The sequence below is a fragment of the Urocitellus parryii genome, chromosome 5, assembly GCF_045843805.1.
Source record: "Urocitellus parryii isolate mUroPar1 chromosome 5, mUroPar1.hap1, whole genome shotgun sequence".
Lineage (NCBI taxonomy): Eukaryota > Metazoa > Chordata > Mammalia > Rodentia > Sciuridae > Urocitellus > Urocitellus parryii.
In genome coordinates, this window is record NC_135535.1 from 84,551,948 (window position 1) to 84,574,062 (window position 22,115).

General features: G+C 38.7%; 1 protein-coding gene and 1 pseudogene across 1 annotated transcript in view; one reads left to right on the top strand and one right to left on the bottom strand.

Annotated features, from left to right (window-relative positions):
• The first annotated feature begins 7,171 nt into the window (after positions 1–7,171).
• Itpr2 (inositol 1,4,5-trisphosphate receptor type 2) overlaps positions 7,172–22,115 on the top strand; it is a 479,802-nt gene continuing 464,858 nt past the window's right edge. Inside the window, exon 1 of the mRNA XM_077799170.1 lies at positions 7,172–7,765. Within this exon, the coding sequence (XP_077655296.1) occupies positions 7,674–7,765 (92 nt within the window). The 5' untranslated portion in view covers positions 7,172–7,673. The remainder of the gene's footprint in view (positions 7,766–22,115) is intronic.
• On the bottom strand, positions 16,183–16,282 carry LOC113185300 (U6 spliceosomal RNA; annotated as a pseudogene).

Consider the following 22,115-nt stretch of genomic DNA (forward strand, 5'->3'; position numbering starts at 1 on the left):
TTAGATACTTGACTTTCTGTGATTGTGATCATGGCCCATCTGCCTCCAAATGATTTGAAGAAGTATAAAAGTCCATTGGATGTAAGCCCCTGTCCTGAGCATTTTCCCTGAGCACAGCTTAAAGTGGATGTTATGACTGGGATCCAGAAAATTTCCTGGGCTAATTATTTCAGCAGCAAAGAGCAAAGGGCGATGGAAGGGAAGTATATAAAAGACTTCTTGCCTTAAATAAACTTATGATTCAGTTGGTTAATCAGGATGCACATACCTGAAATAATGCACAAGAGCAGATGCACAGTTCTGCAGTTCAAACCACTTATGCAAATGAGAGGAAACCAAGTTAAATTTGGGGGGAAAAGACAGGGGGTGAGAGATTTCAGAAATTTCTTCCTGGGTTTATCCTCCCTGTTTTTCCCTCTTTCTGAGTCATGGTACTACTTTCTCTTTTCTCCCCTATCTTACTAATTGGGTGATCTTGGAAAGATTCCTTATTTTTTCTAAGTCTGTTTCTTCATTTGTAAAATGGGATTAATAATAGCAATTATTTCATGAGGATTGTTGGGTAATGTATGAAGAGTACTTAACTCAGAGAATCAAACATAAAAGTTACTGATATATATTAGTTTCCTCCTTAGAGTCATTCCTTTCCCTCTACAGAAACTTGCTGTCGAACTTTTCATTCATGACATTTACTAATTGGTGAGCAGTCTCTTTCCATTTTTAAAGACAGGATTGAAATTCCTGAAGTAAGCTTTCCAGAGCAGTCCAGAAATCCCACGGGATATTGGAAATGGGACCATACCTTGCATAATCTCTTTTAATTTGATTTTAGACCCTTAACTGCCCAAGCAACCTTTATTGTGGGCATCAGAGTCTGTGAGAGGCCATTATCATTCATGGAACCATAAACATGACAGTGTTCTCTGATGTTGGATGGCAGTTTTCTCTGTGGGTTTTATCTGTTCCCTTCTGTGAAGAGATAAAAAGCCGTCAGCTTGTAGAAGGCGGAGTTCTCATGTGACATTTGTGGGTGGTTTTGCAGCATTGGGCTGGAAATTTAGCTACCTTTTTTTTTTTTCTAATCTCAAAATTTCCCCCCTGATCTGAAATTTGACTGCTTTAAAAAATGATTTCTTTTACACATACTAAGAAAATTAAAATATTCCTGAAAGAATTTAAATTTCAATAGACACCAAGTATTGACTACTGTTTGCTTGTGGAACGCAGGGAAGGCACTGATGTGTAAATTGGAGAGTCGTTGATTCAGTGTCTGAAGATGTTTGTGGCTGGCTGTCACTAGTGTCTTTTTGCACTGGTTGCAATATCTCTTACGCTTGGTTTTCTTATGATCTTCAATATTGCTTTTCTTTCAGATAATGGTAATCATAATAATAGCTAACATTTATTGAGTGCCTAGTGCTAGGCACTACCAGCCTAGCCCTTTAAATTTATTTTCTAATTTAAACTTCACAAGGACCATGTGAGACCGATACCGCAGACTGAGGTCAAACCCTGGCTTTGGAAACAGGCTAAGGATCAGGAGATGGTATGGATAGCCTTGTGGCAGGAAAATCAGACTTGTTGCTGCCTCGAAATTGGCCTTCATTTCCAGAATTTTTTCAGGTTAAAAGATTATTTCTTTGGAAACCATTTCTTTATAAGAGATCTGGTTTGGGATTATTCTTAAACTCCTGTGTACTGGACAACATCCTGACAGTGATAGAAACCAACATCGTCAATGAGGGACAGATGGATATTGTGTCCCTGATATCAGGGTACTTTGAAGAACACATTGTCTTTCGTATACTATTCTGGCTGGAAATTCCTAACCTAATCCAATTTTGTTATTGTTTTGTTTTTGTGGTGCTGGGGATTGAACCCATGGTCTTGTTCCTGCTAAGGAAGCACCGTACAGCTAAGTTACATCCCAAGCCCAACCTAATCTATTTGTGAAGAAATACAAGACAACCCTGATTGAGAAATAGTCTACAAATAAATATATATATTTTTAAATGTCAATGGCATTAAAGACAAAGTACAGCTGAGGAATTGTTACAGATTAAAAGATATTAAAGAGTTCTGACAACTAAATGCTAAATATGATTGGATAGTATTCTGTCCTTGGAGTCAAATGCTATAGAAGAGCACTACTGGGATAATAGACAACATTGGAATTTGGACAGTAGATAAGGTACAAATTTTATATCAATGCTAAATATCCTGAACTTGATAGTTGCTATATCAGACTATTGTTGTTCTTAGGTACTGTATACGTGAAGTATTAAAAAGTAAGCAGACACAATTATGCCACCTGCACTCAAATGTTTCTGAAAATAAATTGTGTGTCTATAGAAAAAGAGCTGTAAAATGTGGCAAATTATTAAAATTACTAAATTTGGGGCAAAGCTATGTATTCTTTTTGTTAAGGTTTTTCTGCAATTTTGAGGTTATTTCACTAGCCAAGGTTTACTTGAACCCTGTCTCCCTCAGCTCCTGCCCACATACAACCTCTCCTTCAAGAGTGATGCCAAACCCCACCCCAGATCTGCTACATCAGAATCTCAGGGATGGGGCTTAGGGATTTGTGTGTTAACAAACTCTTCTTCAGGTCTTATTTATGCGTACTAGATCTCGAGAACTGCTTGCTTGGAATTGGAGGTTAACCCCATTCAGGCTGCTACCCTATAGGGCAAAGGTATGTGGGTGGGTACCGGGGTGGTGACCACAGGTTCTACCTCACAGGAGTGTTGAGATAACAGTGGCTGATGATGGTTATGATATTCTCTCCTGTACCATCTACCCTTCTTTTAGCTTGAACCCAGAAGCCCAAGGACACATTTCTTAGTTCAACATTTCAATGAATATAAATGACTAATCTCTATTTATTAGAATTCATCATGGTGAATACAAATTGATTATAGTGAATTGGCAGAGTTGTCTTTTGTGTGTGTGTGTGTGTGTGTGTGTGTGTGTGTGTGTGGTTCTGGGGATTGAGCTCAGAGTCTCATACTACTTTACATCCTCAGTTTAAGTTGTCCATTTTTGATTAGTGAGGGATGGCAGAGTTTTACCCTTGTCCCAATGAGGACATTTGGAAAGAAACTTGGAGGGTGGTAGTACTACAAGTGGAGAATTTTGATGTTAATTATCCTAATTGGAAGTGACTTGATGTGTCAGACTTGTTGAGATGGCTGAGATGGAAAAAAGGAATTGCAAGAGAGAGAAAGATTCATGAGAGGGATCAGTGGAGCAGGCAAGCTGCTTACTCTTTGTTGTGGTCAGGATTCCTGAATCCAGGACTGGCTACATAAGTTGCAGGGTCCAGTATAAAATGAAAATGCAGAGTTCCTTGTTAAAAATTGACTGAGAGGGCTGGGGATGTGGCTCAAGCGGTAGCTTGCTTGCCTGGCATGCGTGCGGCGCTGGGTTCGATCCTCAGCACCACATACAAATAAAGATGTTGTGCCTGCCGAAAACTAAAAAATAAATATTAAAAAAATTCTCTCTCTCTCTCAAAAAAAAAAAAATGACTGAGAATTTCAGGATGGTGCCAGCAAAACAAATATCGAATCAAGTTCGGGAACTTTGTAGGTAAGGGTCCTGTGCACTGGTTGCATTGCCATGAATAAGACTATTCCCGACTTTCCTACACTCAAAGCACAACCAGATCTACTTGAACTATGTTTGAAAGGGTTGTCTGTCTGTGGGGCCTACTATCAGGGGTACAGTGAGAGGGTAGAGGAAGAAGTCAGGCTGGGGCCAGCTCATCTACTCCAAAGAAATGCACAGAGGTGTTTTAGAGCCCAACAGGGAGGTGATATTTGATACCAACCTGACAACAAGTCCTCTGCAAATAGTCCGGACTGGCCAGATGAGCAGCAGAGTCAATAGAAAACTGAACTCACATAGTGAGTTCAGAGTGATACACTTACACTTTTCATCCTGATTCTAGCTCTCCATCTCAACACCCAAGGAGCTCATGAAGACCTATGTATAGTGATAAAAGGCAGACACCTCCTTTCCTGTGACTTACTCATTGATCTGAAGAGGGCTGGAGGAGATGAGACCAATGTTTGAAACTGTACTGGGATGTGCGCACATGTGTGAGTGCGTGTATGTATGTGTGTATATACGAGTATGTGAATGTGCACACGTGCAAGAGCATATATTTTCATTTATTTATTTATTGGCAGTACTGGAGTACTGAACCCAGGGGTTTTCTACCACTGAGCTTCAGCCCCAGACCTTTTTATTTAGAAACAGTGTCATGCTAAACTACTGAGGGTCTCACTAAGTTGCTGAGGCAGACCTCGAACTTGCTGTCCTCCTGCCTCCGCCTCCTGAGTAGCTGGGATTCCTGATGTATGCCACCATGCCTAGCTGAGTATGTATTTTTAATAATTGAAAATATTTTATATCCAAGGGCTTTCCTTGAAATATTATTAAGAAACAGAACATGTAGATTTAATAGAGTGTTTTTGAAATGGGATGACTTACAAAATTGTATTTTATTTGTATTTCATGAAGGAGACTGCTCAATAAACCACTACATTTAAAAAATTATATTCATTACAAGGAAGGGAAGAGAGGAAAGCAATTCATGAAACACTCATTTGACAGATAATAGCTTGCAAACCCTTTCACTTCTAGTATTGATCTAAGAACATTCAAGTAAACACTGATTATAAATTACCCTGAAAACATCTCTGATGGAAGAACTTTTTTACTGGAAACCTTTTAATATAGTAAATCCTCTGGGAATAAACATTTCAAATATTACACTCTGTTCTATTTATTGTCTCTTCATATAGGGCATGATGACCAGAGCATTTGCTGAAATGACACCTGCTCTCAGCCCATGAGACTCTATTTGGTTAAACTAATATTCACAACATCTACTACTGTCATTATCAGAGGTAATATAAATATTTTAACATTAAAACATTCTACATTAGTTATTATTTAATTTACCTATCCAATATTTATTGAAACTTTCAATGGGCACTTCCAGGTCCCACAAGGGATAAAACATGAATTAGACGCTGATTTCATTCTTAGAATACTTTTAGTTTGGTAAGATTCAATATGTACAAAAATAAGCAGAAAGCAAAGTGAGAAGTGTTGAGAGGTACATTAAAATGAATGTATTCTTAGGCCAGGCAACAGGACACCAGTGCTGGGCTTTAATTTTTAGAGGACCCTGTTTTGGGCCCAGGAGACATGCTTACCAAGAGCTAGAACTTGGGTACATGACTTGATACTTTTATCTGTTCATGAGCATAAACATTATTCATGAGCATAAACATTATTATGTGTTGTCCACAGTAACTCTGTGCCTTGAGGTAACAAAGAACATTCATGACTTTGACCAGTAATTGTTGAGCATCCATTAGATGTATAGCACAGGACTGTGCAATATGGAGAACCATGGAATGTAATGCATAGATCACTTGGATAAAAAGAAACTTCCTCTGGGCACCTTGGCTCACGCCTGTAATCCCAGTGGCTCAGGAGGCTGAGGCAGGAGGGTCACAAGTTCAAAGCCAGCCTCAGCAAAATTGAGGCCCCAAGCAACTCATTGAGACCCTGTCTCCAAACAAAATGCAAAATAGGGCTGGGGAGGGGGCTCAGTGGTGGAGTGCTCTGAGTTCAATCCCTAGTACCCCCCTACCCCCCAAAAAAGAAACTTCCATTTCTGTAGTCATCATCTTGTTCCATCTCAAGCTTTTTAATAATTATGGCCAGTTTCTTGCAGTAATGTCAACAGTAATGTCACATGTGTAGGCAGAAGAGGGCTTCTATCATTAATAGGCATTTCTAAGTAGCTAAGTTATCTTTTCCAGAACACAGAAGTAAAGAGATCTCTCAGCTGCATGGTAAGTCAATGACTAGGTCCAGTTTATCTCAACACACACAGACTTTGTACTGGCATTTCCTGGATCCAGAGTCTATTCTTTTCTTTCCTGAAGGCTTTCTAAATACAAACATTTGAATATTAAGCTGATTTTTCTCTTACAGTCTATTGTACGACTATAAATTTCAACCCAAATCATCTTTGAGCTGTAAGACATGAGTGACACCATTGAACTGTAAGGTACATTTTGGCTAGTTGCATAATTTGGCACATATCCCTCTGCATTCCCAGAGTTCCTCTGCCTTTCTGCAAACGTTGCTCTGTGGGATTACTTAAGTAGCAGTTATTATTTTTTTTTTAATTGAGTGTCGACTGTCATTACTGCTAGAGTTTGCCTTCTTCAGGTCTTCTAGAAGGGTAGGGTGAAAGACTTTTAAAACGATGTTCTAAGGTGAAGACTTCAAAAGCAACAGAGAAGGAGTTCAAACGTGTGCTGCCTCCAGTTTGTGTGCAACAGCTGGAGCTTCAAAAGTCATCAACTTTAAATGTAAACAAGTAAGGGCTGTCAATGAGACAGTGACAATGGGCTCCTGGAGGTACTTGGTTAGCCTTGGCTTGAAGTTAAGGAAGCACAGGAGGCCCAGCCTTGGAGGTTTAACAGAAGTTAAGAGAAGGCACAGGTCCACAGTGCCCTCATCGTCAGGGGCTGGCTACAAAAATTGCAGGCTCGGCCAAGTGACGAAAGCTCCACGGAAGCTCCCACTCACCTAGACATCTGCTCCAGGGTCAAGTTTCACTAAGGCTATATACTTGAGAAAAACAAAACAACAAAATTACATATGCCAAGCGAGATTTTTACTCCCTCCTCCCTCCTTTTCTTTATTATGTATTTATTTTTTTATTTTTATGTTTTCCTTCACTTCAACTTCTTCCTCTCCCTTGATCAGCGAGTTACTCAATCCCATCCACCCCATCCACACCCCTACTCCACGTTTTCATGTTCAGGAGTCTCGCTGGTTCACTCCACTGAGCATGGGTCATACATGCACCCTCCCCTTCACCAATTCGCACCCTTTTAGTCCCTTTCAGGCTCATTCGCTTTCCCAGGCAGGGACTGTAGCGCCGCAGGTCCTTCCTCTCCAGTTGGAAGAGGCAGCGTCCCCCCGGAGGCTCCGGCCCCCTGCAGCTCTTCCAGCACCGCCCAGTGCTCCTCCCCGCGCCCGCTGCTGCGTCCACCTCCTCGGCTTCCCCGGTGGCCCGGCCTCCTCAGAGTCGCCCCGCCCCTGTCCAGCTCCGCCCCCGGTCGCCGTTGCCTGATTGGATGCCCCCGCCTCCCCTGGGATCCTCTCCTCCGCCTGATCGGATGGGCACCAGCACCTGGTCCAAAAATTCCCCTGAGGGGACCGAGGGGCTCTGCAACCTCCAGCTCCCTCGGGGCTGCGGTGACGGTGACGGCTGCGGCGGGACGCCGAGCGGGGAGGGGACTAGAAGAAGGGAGCGGAGGAGGGAGGAGGAGGAGCAAAGGTGTTGGAGAGAAAACTTCTGAAGGAACAGGAAACCTGCCGAGGAGGCGGCTGCTGCAGCTTCTCGGGGCGTCGGGGCTGCGCACGTCGCGGGGTGTCCACAGGGCGCCTTCGCTCCTGCCCGGATCCTGCGGTGCGGAAGCAGGCTGAACCCCTACTCTCGGTCGCCGGGACTGTGCCCTGCGCCGCTGCAGCGGTCCTGCGCTCCATTCTGCCTCTGCCGCTGCAGCTCCTTTGGAGAGAGCCGCGAGGGCGCAGGGAAGAGGAGGGAGGTTCACTTTGGAACATGAAGCAGCATGTCTGATAAAATGTCCAGCTTCCTCTATATAGGGGACATCGTGTCCCTGTACGCGGAGGGCTCTGTCAACGGCTTCATCAGCACCCTGGGGTAAGCAGGAGAGGCGGCTGGGCAGCGCTCGCGCTCTGTCCCCGCGGAACCCATCCCAGTCCCTCCTCGCGCCGCGGCGCCCTCCGGTTCCCGCCCGAGGTGGCGGCGCCGGGTAGGGTCAGCGCCGGCTCTCCCTCGCAGGAAGCTGCCGGAGAGGCAAGACTTTCTCAGCAACTTTGTAATCTCAAACTCAGACACATCAGAAAAGGAGGAAGTGATTCAAAAGTCCTGAGACAGGCCGGGCGAAGAAGTCTTCGCTGGCTTCTCCATAGGTTGTTTTGATTAAAATGTGGGTTTGTTTTCTCCTTTGGGAAAACAAAACACCTTCTCTTCCCACCGTTTCTCAGTACCGCTCTCATCCCCTTGTCTGTCAATGCTGGGTTTGAAGAGCAGGCGATAGAAGTCCGTGGCCTTGGACGTGAAACTCGGGCGAGATGTGGTGAGCCAAAGTGTGGCTTTGTCCTACGGGAGGAGCTCACCGTCTCCTCTTCTCTGAAGTAATTTCCTTTTGTCCTTGCCAAACGAGGACTTGCCCCGCCTCGTGGGCAGCCTAGGGGCGGCTGCCCGGGTTCCAGAACTCAGACCTGTCTTCTCTGGTTCCCATAGGGAAGATCTCTTGAATCTCAGCCAAGTGCAAGATTGGAGTTGGTTAATAATTGGGGAAATATATGAGTATACATATACAAAAACAATGTGCTGAATAGCTAAATAGGGCTTTTTTTTTTTGATTACCAGTATTTTCTCTCTGCCCTAATTTTGTATACCACTGACCAGTTTAATTGCACACTGTAATATATTTTGCTGCAGAGGTAGTTTTTTTGTTACCTCATGGTCCCAGGCTCTTAGACAACCTCAGTCTTAGAGATTTGAGGCTGCAGAACTGGTGTTTCTATGTCTGCCTGGTCACTGTTTTCAGCTGTTCGTTTTTGGGGGACATGATTTAACATGCAACGTCCCTGGACCATGACTGGGAGCTTGTTATAACGGAGCTCTGCCTACTCAGCAGTGGGATGTGGAAGTTCCCAGTAGTCCCACAGTTCCTGTTATTTGTTCATTTCCCCAAATAATTGAGAGAAGGAAGGTAGATTTAGTTTAATCTCTTTTCCATCCTTGTTATTTACTTGCAAAACTGAAGCAGGGAAGAAAGAAATAAGAATTGCAAGTATGTATGCTGGGTTTGTAAATCACAAACCATTGGTTATTCCTGGGAGAATTCATAGTATGAGTGCAGTTTTGGGGACTCTGCCAATATTTTGTGGATGAACTCTGCTGCACTTCACCTCCTATGGACCCTCTAGCCAAGTGCAAGGCTGGAGTTAAACTGATGGGCTTCTAGGAGCGGGTTTGGGGTTTGAATCCCAACTCTTCCACTTGTAAACTTTTTGACCCTGGGCAAGTTACATAACCCACCTGTACCTCAGTCCCCTCAGTTGCAAAAATGGGAATAATAATAGTTTCTTTCCCATGGGTTTGTGGTGAGAAGAGTTCATATGTGTAAAGTGCTTAGTACAGTATAGTCATGTAATAAGCACTTATGTAAGTACTAGCTGTTGCAGTAATTATCAATACCTTGGTGACTATGAGCAATAGTTATATTTGTGGATAATACAATAAAAAAGTCTAGGAGTAGTGTATAAAACCTAGTCAAAACCAAAAGGCCATATTTCTATAGTGCCTTATACAGCAAAGGCATGCGTGTGGGTAACTTATAAAACAAATACTAGAAGGGCTGTGGGTGGCAAATCATGGAGCTACAACTTCAACAGTTGTGGAGTCTGCCCTACTCATTTTAGAGATAAGGAAACTCTAAGAAAAATGAAGTGACTGACCCTAGAAATAGAAGATATCAGTGCAAAAAGTTGAAACTCAAACCCTGTCTCCAGATTCCTAGCCAAGTATGCTTTCCTTTGGCTACAAACACATAATACTTTTTAAGCCTTGAGAAAAATAAGCTTGAATGACTATGAATGTCACATATACATTTGTATAAATATTTATTATTTGTAGTCAGTGTTTCTTGATGGTGTTTCAAAAGTTGAGTTTCCTTAGATTGTATTTGTGTATTGTATTAACAGAATAATATTTTTCTGTTAATGTACAGAGTCATGTTGAGAGTAATCTGACAAGGTTCACATGCTGCTAAGTTAAAGAAGAGTCTTTAGAGAAGCTGTGCCTGATAGAATTTGATGCCTTGATTGGATATTCTTTTTTTGAGCGAGACTGCTCAGGGGTTCACATAATTATGTAGTACTCTGTAAGTCAGGAATTGGGTATGCCATTTCTCTGTCCTGATACTTGCTTCTGAACATCTTTTCAAAGGGCATTGTAGTGAATGAAAGTCATTGCTGATATGCTCTGATGCAGTTTCCTGGCCCTCATTGAATAGTGTCCAAAAAGTATTCAAGGGCAGCAGATAACTAGCTTAGGACTTAAATGAATTCTGACTTAAGAGTATCCTTATGGAATAATCAGGACAAACTCTTCAAGTGCTGTGATATTTCACTTGACAAATAATGGCTTCAGTGTATCTTTGATGATTAAAAATAGCACTTTTCTGCTTTGAAAATGGGGCTCATTGAAAAACATGTTATTTCTTTTAAAATTGGAACTGACATAGAGTTAAACCTGCAATTATTGATTATCTTATTAACACACATTTCCAAACTTTGCTGTACATGAGATATTTAATTAATGTTGCAGAAACTTATGAGATGCTTTCAGAAAGCATCTGGCACCTTTAATAAGGTTTGTTTAATTTCTAAAGGGACCACGTGGTTCATGTTCTATTCTTCATTGCTTTGATTTTTATTAACATGTTGATCATTTTCAAATTTAGGGATTCTGTGTTATAAAATAATTTTCTAAATTCAGAGATGAAAAGTTTCAACTGTTGAGAAATAATACCACTTAATTTTGTAATGGTTAATTAAGGTTATTAATTCAACCAGAAGTATCCACTATCTTTGATACAGGACATGTACAAATAATGACCTGCAACAATATATTGAGAAACTACGATATATTGAAACTTTGGTTTCATAGCCCTAGACCCAACTTGCAAAATAAAATATTTACAAATTGTAAGTAAGCTAACAAGTAGGGGATGCTACCCTAATATCTGCCTACATAATATTACATGTGGCATGGGTATATGCTTCCATGAGCTTTATAATTTCTAAAAATTGGATGACATTGTGGTTCCATGAGTCAAAGAAAGTCCTAAACATTAAAACCATGCAAGGTCATTAAAAAATTAACTGTAATGCCATTTATAAGAATCAGAAGAAAATAATTGTGTTTCAATTGATGAGTCTGATTTTTCAGGATAAAAGTGCTAGAGTTTAGATCTTAAATTTCCCTGAAGGCCCATGTGTTAACAGTGTGGTCCCCAGTTCATTACACTCTTGGGAGGTGGCAGAACCTTTAAGCGGCTGGGAATAGTGGGAGGAAGTTTGGTCTTTGGAGGCTTATCCTTAAAAGTGATATCGGATATAGCCTTTTTCTCCTGTTCTCTTTGCTTCACTTGCCATAAGGTGCCATATTCTCCCAGTTGCCATAAGGTACCATATTCTCCCATCATGATGTGCTATGCCATTACAGGCTGAAAGCAGTGAGGCCAATCAGTCCTGAAAGCCTCCAAAACTTTAAGCTAAAATAAACCTTTCTTTTTATACATTGGTTACATCAGGTATTTTATTGCAGTAACAGGAAGCTAACGAACACAAAAAGTGTTAGCAGAATTCTTAGGATGGTAGGGAAAGTGGAACCAGTGAGGTATGCCATTTCTTCATTGGCCATTCATAAGATGAGAGGTTGGGAAATAAAAAGTGTGTATATTTGTGTGCATGTGTGTGTATGTGTGTGTATGTATGTTTAAGTGATTGCTACTTTTGGATTGAGGTTTCATCAAGTTATGGTATTGAAGAACTGTCAGATGACTACCAATTGTAACACTGATATCAAAGTGTCACAATAGTCTCTTAGTTAGAGTGACAAAGGATTGAGGCCCTTATTTTTACTTCTTGCTTGATTTTGACCAATTCTATTAATTTTTCCCTTTCCTTTTTCCATGTTCAATAACAGATAATATGTGGGGAAAGGGGTGAGCCACATAGTTAGTAATTCTGATTTAATTCCTTGGATAACAAGACTATGAAAATGCTTACATTTTATTGTTCCTAATTATAGTCCCTTGAATTTCTCTTCTATTGACCTTTAAATGTTTACAGATATGATTTATTTTCTCTTAATTATGCCATCCTTATTATAGTTGTAAAAATATTTTCTGTAATAGAATTGTTTGATTAGTAGGGAGTTGTAGATGAAGCATGGAATGGAACTTTTATTTTTGCATAATTTGCAAGTTATGTTTATTATCTTCCAAATAGGACCTTCTAAATAATAGCCAAATATTGTTTTCTGCTATAGGCACAGAAACTGAGCTTTGTTTTGGCTATGGCATCTGATAATGTGATAAAAATTATCTAAAAATTCATTGAATATTTGCATACATGTTCAGTGGGGAGGATACATGATGGAATTTTGAATACTGAGTTTTTTGGGGAAGTCTAAGGGTTAGAAGTGTGATGTTGTGGAACTTGAAACCAGCTAAAGTTCAAAGACAGCTTCTGAAGTGGTCAACATGAAGTCTATTTTAAACTGAAAGCTGGACAGTTTCTGAAACCTAGAAGTCATTCCATGAATAACACTGCGGGTTTGGACCCTCACTAAAGTGAGAGCTCAGTCAGGTAAACAACTATCCCTGTTCAAGTGCCCCTAAATACTCGTCTCGTCAGACTGGAATTCAGAGGCAACTGCTTGGCTTCATTCTAGGCTTAAAAGAAGTCTTTTATTTGTGCACAGGTAGCTCTTTTCACAATCACATTTTCCCTTTGGAACCGTTATTGTACAGATGGTATGAAGATAACCTAGAGATTACTATAGAACTAAACTTTCAAACTTTAATCCCAGTCAGAGTACATATCTTCATATGTAAATGTAAAAGAAGTAACCATGGACTTTTATGATAAATTTATAAAGTACTAAGTAAGTTTTACTTTTTTTTTTTTTTTTTGGTACCAGGGATTGAACCAAGAGGCACTCAACCATTGAGATACTATATCTCCAGCCCTTTTTATTTTATTTTATTTTATTTTTTTTGTAGTTTTAGATGGACAGAATGCCTTTATTTTATTTGTTTATTTTTATGTGGTGCTGAGGATCGAACCCAGTGCCTCACACATGCTAGGCAAGTGCTCTGCCACTGAGCTACAGCCCCGGCCCATGAATGGCTGATTTGTTTTTTTTTTAATATTTATTTATTTTTTCTTAGTTCTCGGCGGACACAACATCTTTGTTGGTATGTGGTGCTGAGGATCGAACCCGGGCCGCACGCATGCCAGGCGAGCGCGCTACCGCTTGAGCCACATCCCCAGCCCTGAATGGCTGATTTTTAATTCTCCTTTTTATATCTCCTTTATTTCCCAGATCTTGAATATATTTCTTTAATTAAACACCTATTGCTTTTATAGTCAGGAAAGTTAATTAAAATGAAAATGATGTTTTTAAGGATTCTTCAACTTCTTATTACTGTTAATCAATAATACATACATATATATATATATATTTATATCTATCTATATTTATAATTTTGTGGTGCTGGGGATTGAACCCATGGCCTCACACATGTTGGGCAAGTACTCTACCTCTGAGCTACATCAATAATATTTATTTTAAAAAGTATAAATAAAGCATGTTACTGAAATAGTCATATGTTTACCATGAAAAATTTGTTCCTAGTTCACATTGGTATTAAAATGTATTATGAAAAATGTCTGTCCAGCCAGTAATACTGAGCAATTATGATGAGTAATTTATTTCATACAGTAAATATATAGTCTGTTTTACTTTAGAAGTCTGTTTACACATGTAAAATAAACATTTTTGCATGGTTGACTTGTTCTTTTAGTAACCTTGAACTCAGATTGAGGTTTTTATTGCCTTAGTCAACATCTATAGCATTAGTTTGTGAGGGGGTTATTGGGTGTGTGTTCAAACTAAATTAACAAATTCTTTTACTGTCTGAAAAAGATGGATTAGCTTTCTCAAAATTCAAATCAATTGTTGGTTAACAATAGCTATTATATAGGTTATAACAACACACACCATAGATCTCCAACCTTGAATTAAGAATGAGTTAAATATAGCTGGGTGCAGTGGCACATGCCTGTAATACGCAGTGGCACATGCCAGTGGCTCCAGAGGCTGAGGCCTGAGGATCTCATTCAAAGCCAGTCTCAGCAACTGTGAGGCTCTAAGCAACTCAGACCATGTCTCTAAATTAAAAAAAAAAAAAAAATAGGCTGGGAATGTGGCTCAGTGGTTGAATGCCCCTGAGTTGAGAGAGAGAGAGAGAGAGAGAGAGAGAGAGAGAGAGAGAGAAAGAGATAAACTATTAGGCTATTTAGGAAAAAAACTTTAATCATGGAATTGACAGAGTGTCCACATGATGAAAGAAGTCCACGTGACTGTCCTGATGGTGTACATTTTGCTGAAGCATGCTAAGATGATTTATTCTTTTGGTAAATGCTTAATGAGCTACACTATGGGCCAGGGATACACATGTAAAGAAATGACAGATATTAAGCTATAAAATATTATCTCAAAAATAAAATCTTCCTTTGACAATTTGTGGTACGACAGTGGGCCAGGATTTGTGGGAGAAATGAAGGCAGTTTTTATTTTTACTTTCAGTGTTGTGAGTGCTGCAAGACCAGGAACTAACAAGTACCAAGAAAATGTGGTCATTTAAATTCTTGTATGCTTAGCATCTGACAAATTCCTAGTACATAGTAGGTGTTGAATAAATATTTGGGAAATCAGTGTAGCACTTTTGAATATTTAGTAACAGAAAAGACTGGTGTTGAATATCTGTACTGTGAGGTACTTCTTTATAAATGCCAAAAATGTGGTCAGAAACAGTGGAATAGGAAGTCAGAAGAGTCCTTCTTCCTCTTCTGCTTTGGATGACCTGGGGGGGCTTCAAAGATGAGCTGGCACATGAGCTGAACTTTGCAGGATTATTAGGATGGATATTTGTTTTATCTATTCCCATAATTGATTATGTGTTCTTGGTAATTTTTCATCTAAAAAAATCAGTGAATTTTTCTGTCCATTTTAATAGATCTGAAAAACTATAAGCAAACAGTTTGTTATTTTTGAGAGACACAAAAACAGAAGCAATAATCTGAGAATCTATTTTATGCTAATTTTAGCAAATGTGAGAGACTTAAACTTGATTCAGACCCTCTGAGATTATTAAGAAAGTCTCCTTTCAATATATGCTGGATTTACTGAGAGAATGAGGCCAGGGATATAAAGCTTGGTCAAGAAGAAACTTAGCAATTGTTTGTGTGTGTGTGTGTGTGTGTGTGTGTGTGTGTAGAATTGAGAAAAGGTATTCAGCTTCTTTGTATATGATATTTTTATTCACCTTTCCTTGCTGCTTCTTATCTCCAGTGTTTCATAGTTTTTCTTCATGAGTCATGAACTTAATTCAAGTTTTATAGATTCCCTGGAAGCTTTGGAAATAAGGAAAGCTTTTCATCTAAAGTAGTTCTTAATTATTTTTTTCCTTATAATGCATTTGACTGTGTGGATATGCATACACACACACACTCACACACTGCACATACACACTCACACACACTTTCCCACTTGGTTTGAAATTCCCTTCTTCTGTGTGTAGAGTCTACCATACCCTCTTTCTCTTTCGATTTCTTAAAAAGTGACAAAGGCCATAGATAGGTTCCTATGAACACAGGGAAAGGTTAAGGAAGTGAACAAAGCATAATCTCAATTGGTATCTAAATTCTTAGAATTCAGACATACGTCACTGAGGTTCTATCTATTACTGAGATGTTTGAGTCACTGTTAAAATATCATTATAAAGATCTCTTTGTACCAGATATAAAATGCTAGACCTTATATATTGGTTATATCCTCAATGGATTTCTAGAGAAAACTTAGGTTTTTTTTTTTAATAAGTAACAGAAATTTATTGGGTCATATCATCTGGTGAGATTCTTCTTGCTGCATCATTGCTTGATGGAAGGTAAGAGGGCAAGAAAGGGCAAAAGGAGGCCAAATTTAGCTTTTTATAATAGCCTATGAGGGTGAAGGCCTCATGGCCTAATCATGTCTCCAAGGTGCCACCTCTTTTTTTTTTTAATTTGAGTTTTATAGTTATATGTAGTAAGTAGTTGGGCTCATCCTGACAAAATCATATACACATGGAATTCGATTTCAGTTCATGATCCCCCCATCCCTCCTCTCTGTCCTTCCTGCCCTCCCTCCTGTCTCCTACACTCCTTCCTCTACTCTACAAAACCTAGGGTTTTTTTTCTTCCCTTTTAAAAAACAATATGGATTGCTTCACAAATATGCATATCATTCTTGTGCAGGGGCCATGCTAATCTCTGTGTCTTTCCAATTTTAGTGTATGAGCCACCAAAGCAAGCAGTAAAACTTAGGTTTTGAATGAAATAAATCCTAGTTGTCCAGCTTCCTGAGACCTGTAGTGGTAACGGCTAATTATGAAACAATCACTAAGGACAGATCCTGCTTTTCTCCACATATTGTCTCCTGTAGAAAAGAGGATTGCTCATATTTTGTAGGGCATTTAAATGGATCACCAATGCTAAATGTAAAGAGCCCAAATAAGCTAACAAAAAACCCCTGAAAAAATACAACTAGTTTAAAAGTTGTTTATTAACATTTCTAGTGATAAATCAAAGTATATTATTTGTAAAAATCTCAAGAGACTAAAGTACCTCCGACTCATGTTCAACTCATATTTAATTATTTGCATACTATATAGTGAATTGCCTTGGAAATCTTCAAAAACAATTCACAGTGTCCCTTGATATCCTAATTCTTACTATCTGATCTCAAAACCTTGAAAGATTTGGGAAGCAAGGGATATTTGTACATCACTTTGCCCACCCGAATAAAGCTGAAGATTTAGATGACTTCATTATGTTGAAAGGAAGGTTCTTTGTTGGTAAGGAACACAGACCATCTCTGGCTACCTTTAAGGAAAGAAGGAGATTTATTGTGAGGATACTGGAGGAGCGCCAAGAAACTGACAAGTGGTCATTAGGGAGGCCAAGATCCAGGGCTCCTGTGAGAGTCCCAACAGCAGGACCTTCTCTCTGGGTCCCACCACCCGCTTGACCTTGACCCTGTAATTCCTATATTAGTGTCTCTCAAATTTCAGATTGTAGAGTGATAGCATTCGGCCCCACTTGGATTAGGATTAATCATTTATGTCATGAAGGTGAATCCCAGTGCTCTGATCTGGCTACCAGGAAAATCACTAAGCAGAGCTCTGATTTCTATCTGCTTCTGGGGCAGTATGGCACTGGGGAAAGGGGACAGAGGGCCTGGGCATGTGCTGGTTGTCACTGCTTATAGACAGTTTAATACTGTAGTAAGTTGTAGCACCTTTTTAAAATAAATTGTGAAAAAATATACATGACATACAATTTTCCATTTTAATTTTTGTTAAGTCTATAAATCCACAGCAATAATTATATTCACAGTGTTGAGTAACCATCACCACTGTTTCCAGTACTTTTTCATCATCTCAAATAGAAACTCCATATCCTTTAGACAATAAATCTTTATATTCCCCTACCTTTATCCTTTGGTAACTTTGGGTCTATTTTCTGTCTTTATAAATTTGCCTACTCTAGGTACCTCATGTAAGTGGAAGCTTACAATAGCTCTCCTTTTGTGTAACACAGTGTTACTTATTGAATGAATACTTGTCGCTTTAGGATTTACATAGGAGAGAAAAATGAGAGAGTGAAAATGTAGATATGTACAAATTATAAAATAATTTGAAAAAATAAAACATTGTCGTTCAATTTCTTTTAGTTCTAACATACTGTATTCCCCTATAACGGTGTTTGAAAATATAAGTACTTTGAAAAGTAATTTTGAGATAAATGATACCAAACATAATCAGAGTTTTTTTTCCATTTCTATAACATTCAAACTAAATCTAGTTTAAGAATATCAAGCAACATAAAGACAGTGACTCAAAAAAATTGAATACACAAATCACCAAACACAGTTACACTAGGGATCCAAAGTAAGTTAATGATTTAAAGACTGGTCACTTTTGTTTTGAGAGTGTTCAAGGTCATTGCTAATATCAGGGACATAACTACTTAAACATTTGCATTGCAAGTAGATTTTTGGCTTCAACCATGTTTTCAGAGAAGGTAATTTCAGTTCTGGTTCTTTATAGTTGGTGGGGAAAGCAAAGAAAAAAATTTTGTCATATTCAGGCTTCTAAACTTGTGGGTGGCTAGGAATGAGAAATATTAAATGATACTTAAATCAAGATTCACTGTCAGTGAAAGTGTAAGTTGTTAAAACTTTACTAAATCAGTGCATTTCTAGTATTAATAAATGAGAAAGGGACTTTTATTTACTTTTCTTTATTTCTTTACCTGACAGGTCATGATTTCAGAGTCTTCCTTCCTGGTTAGTACAAATGAAGTCATTGTTATCTGTTAGGGGATAAACCAAGTGCTTATTTCCAAAGTCTCAGCTGCTAAGGAATATCTCTCAGAAGTATAAAAATACTTTGTTAATAATTAGAGAACCTGAATCAATAATTATTTTGGTAAATTGTCATGTAGAAATTTTGACAGGCGGTAATTTCTTTGGCAATGGATATCTATAAAGTTAGTCTATAAGCATTTTCTAAAGAATACACCAGTGTTCATAATGCATGTTTTTTTTTCAAAAATGAAAGTTACAATTTGTCTAATAAATTATAAAGAATTAATGCAACTATTATCATTTAGTTTGAAACATTTAATTTTAAAAAGACATGTTAATGTCAATTTCTGTTTCAGAGACTGCTAGTTAGTTATTCCACAAAATCCATTTTCCCCTTCTTTCATACTAAGAGAAGTAGGTGGGTTTATGGGTCCCAAAATAAAGACCATATTTCCTAGTCCCCTTCATAATCAGGTGAGGCCATATACTACACGTGGAAGAAAAACCATTAATGGAGGTGTTTAGTCCCCCACCCATGGGCATGGGAATAAGGCATCTTGGACCATGAAGGTGAGGCTATTGCACTAGAAATAACAAAGCCCCAAGAAATGTACCAGTTTTCCAGAAGTCCCCAACAGTGGCTCTACTATACTCTAACAAAATATGAAACTAGATGGGTAGACAAGATGATGTATTCCCTATTAGGCAATGTGAAGCCATTGAAGGGTTTTTAAACAGCACCATCACATGATCTGGTTTTGCTTTAGAAAGATCAGAGAATGGGAGGACAAACAGAAGCCTGCAAGTGACAGGCAGCCGAGGAATCGGGATGATACATGATGACAGCATGAACCAAGCAGTTGTGTAGGGATGCGAGTAGCTTGTCTTCACAATCACTGAAGGGACAGTGTCCATTTAGTTCTTCCCTTTAGACCTAAAAAATATTTATGAATGAAAATATTCACCATTGCTATTAAGGCATAATTACTTGAAAAAACTAAAGGTACAAGATTTGAAAGAAATTTTCATTTGTTCATATCTGGATAAAATGTAATTCACTTCTGGTTTTCCAAGTCTCTGAGCTGTGTGTGAGCTACATCTTGTACTATGGGCCCTTCCTCTAGCTCTCTGCTTTCTTTTTTAGTTGCATGAATTTTATGAGCTTCCTATTGCCACAAGGCCTTTACACGTGCTCCCCCTCTGGTCAGTTTTCCTTCTTACCTGCAAGCCTTTCACCTATTTCTCATTCAGATTTCAGCTCTGTGACTCTTGTGGTGAACTGTCACTGATCTCTCAGACTGTGAGAGATCCTCTCTGCTATACAGCACCATATTCTTTTCCTTCATAAAATTGATCACAGTTGTGGTTTTAATTTTGCTTCTATTTCTATGAGTATCTGATTATATTTACTTCTTCCATTAGACTTTAAACTCCCTAAGGGCAGAGACTTCACATTATTTTGTTAATATTATGTCCCCTGGGATTTTCATAGTATCTGTCACACAGTAGGTACTCAAGAAATATATTGAATGAATAATTAGTATATGGTTTAGAGTGTGGGCTTTTGGCTCAGATGAATCTGATTTCAAAGTATTGCTCCACTTTTTTTTATTGTGTGACCTTCAGAAGTTATTTAATATGAAATATCTCAGCTTTCTTATCTGCAAGGTAGGATTATTGCTCAGTTTGTAGTACTGCTATGAAATTCATGGAAATTAATATATGTCAAATGCTTGGTCACCATCAGGTGGTAGCACCAGGCATCTAAGTGCGAACTAGGTGGAAGCTATCACTGTTATTATTTATATTATTATATCTGGAAAATTAGCATGAGGGTCTTTTTGGAAACTTAGTTGAGTTCCTATTGCATGGTTGTTAAAAGTGCTGCTGTTTTATGTTTATAAAATTTTGTAGTATACCAGTTTTTAAGCTGATGTTTGCCTAGTAGGCTCTCTGGAGCCATGCTGCCTTATCTATTATTATTTTGTTTTTTTTCTTTCTTTAATAATATATGTTATTAAATTGTGAATACTTATGTTTTTCTTTTGTTTCTGGTTTGATGCATGTAATTCATTTGATGTACTAAAAACACTTGGAGTGTATCAGCATTAGTAATAGTCTTAGAAATGCTTGATATATATATTATTTTCTTTGACTAGAATTTTCATGTTTTGTTAAATTTTAAAGCTTACATGCTCTTTTAGTTGCTGAAATTTCTTCTCTACTAGAACATAGTAATGAAGCAATTTTTTGTCTTATTTATTGACATAAAACATATATTTGTTTTGGAGCCAATAGGATATAGTTTTTATATATGTTTCCAATGAACAGCTGGTGCTACTCTCTCTTGGTAAGAATTCTGATTGAACTTCTGTGACTGTTAGATGTATATTAGCAAAAACAATTTATCTGATTTGGATAGTTAATCAGTTTACAAATCAATAAATTTGTGGGAGAAAATCTTGTCAAATTTTAAATAGCAACTAATCAAATTATAACATTTCTCTTGAGCATACTCACAGTTTTTAGACAAAATCATGGGGATTGAAAAGGCATAAAAAGTACATCTTTATTCCTGCCTCTTGATCTTCTTAATGAATAAAAATTATTCAGGCCTTTGCCTTCTTTTAATTATGCATTAAAAGAAGATTTTTCTGTTTATTGTAAATGTAATATACTCATGTTCACAAAGTATAGAAGAACCTTTAAAACATTAAAGCTTTAAAAAAATACTTTGAAAGAGAAACTACTTTGTAACCCTTCCCTTGAAAATTTCTCTATGAGAAGTTATTTCCTGTTAGCCATCATAAATTCCTTATGGTGATGTTTAAGCCAGTTGGCTCTCTCTAGGTTTACCAGAGTAACTGGTGATGGGAAAGAGTTCAAAAAGTGCCACACTCCTGGATGTGACCAAGAATGAGTGTTATGTGAAGACACTAGTTTTATTAGGATGTTTTTTGGTTGCAAGAATTAGAAAACTCAATTGAAGACATTTCTAGCAAAACAAGAGGATGTTGTGATAGGTAACTGGGAAATCTTGGCATCACAGTTTGCAGGACTTGCTCTCTATCTCCCCGGATTCTGCTGTACTGTCCGTATTAGTCACATCCTGGGCAGGTGTTGTCCCAAAGGAGGCTAATTGGCGCTAGTAGCTTCTGCCTTACCCCCCTTCTCTTACACTCAGAGCTGAAAAAAGGAGCGCCCCATTTCCTTAAACTCTAGAGAGAGTACAGTACCACAGTTATCTCTGTTGCAGTGGCTTAGGTAATGGTCACATCTTTCAGCCAACACCGAGGCTGGGGGAGGAGCGGAGCCTGTTTCAGAGGTGATGTCATCATGCACTGTGTAGGAGGAGACCCCTCCCAGTTCTTCAGTCTGGGCTCTGCTGTCAGTAGGCGGGTGGTGGGTGCTGGACAGGCAGAGACGCCACGTGTCCACTGTGGCCAAATAGGATAACCCCTTAACTTTCACTAATCCTCATTTCCTAGGTCCATACAAATACGACTTAAGACTGGAAGCCTTTCATTATTTGGGTGCTTTCATCAGACTAGTCTCATTTCCAGGCTACCGTTTTTTTGGGCTTTCAGAACTGTTTCTGCTTCTTCCTGATGAGAATTTATATGCCATCACAAAGCTTCAGTAGCCTGGAGTGGCCTAAACATGACTTTGGCATCTGTTAGTGAAGAAGAGGATTCTGAGGAAATCAAGGGTGGGAGTACTGGTGAGGGATTAAAAAGAAAAGGCAGCAGTTTATTGTTGCTAAATTATATCTCAA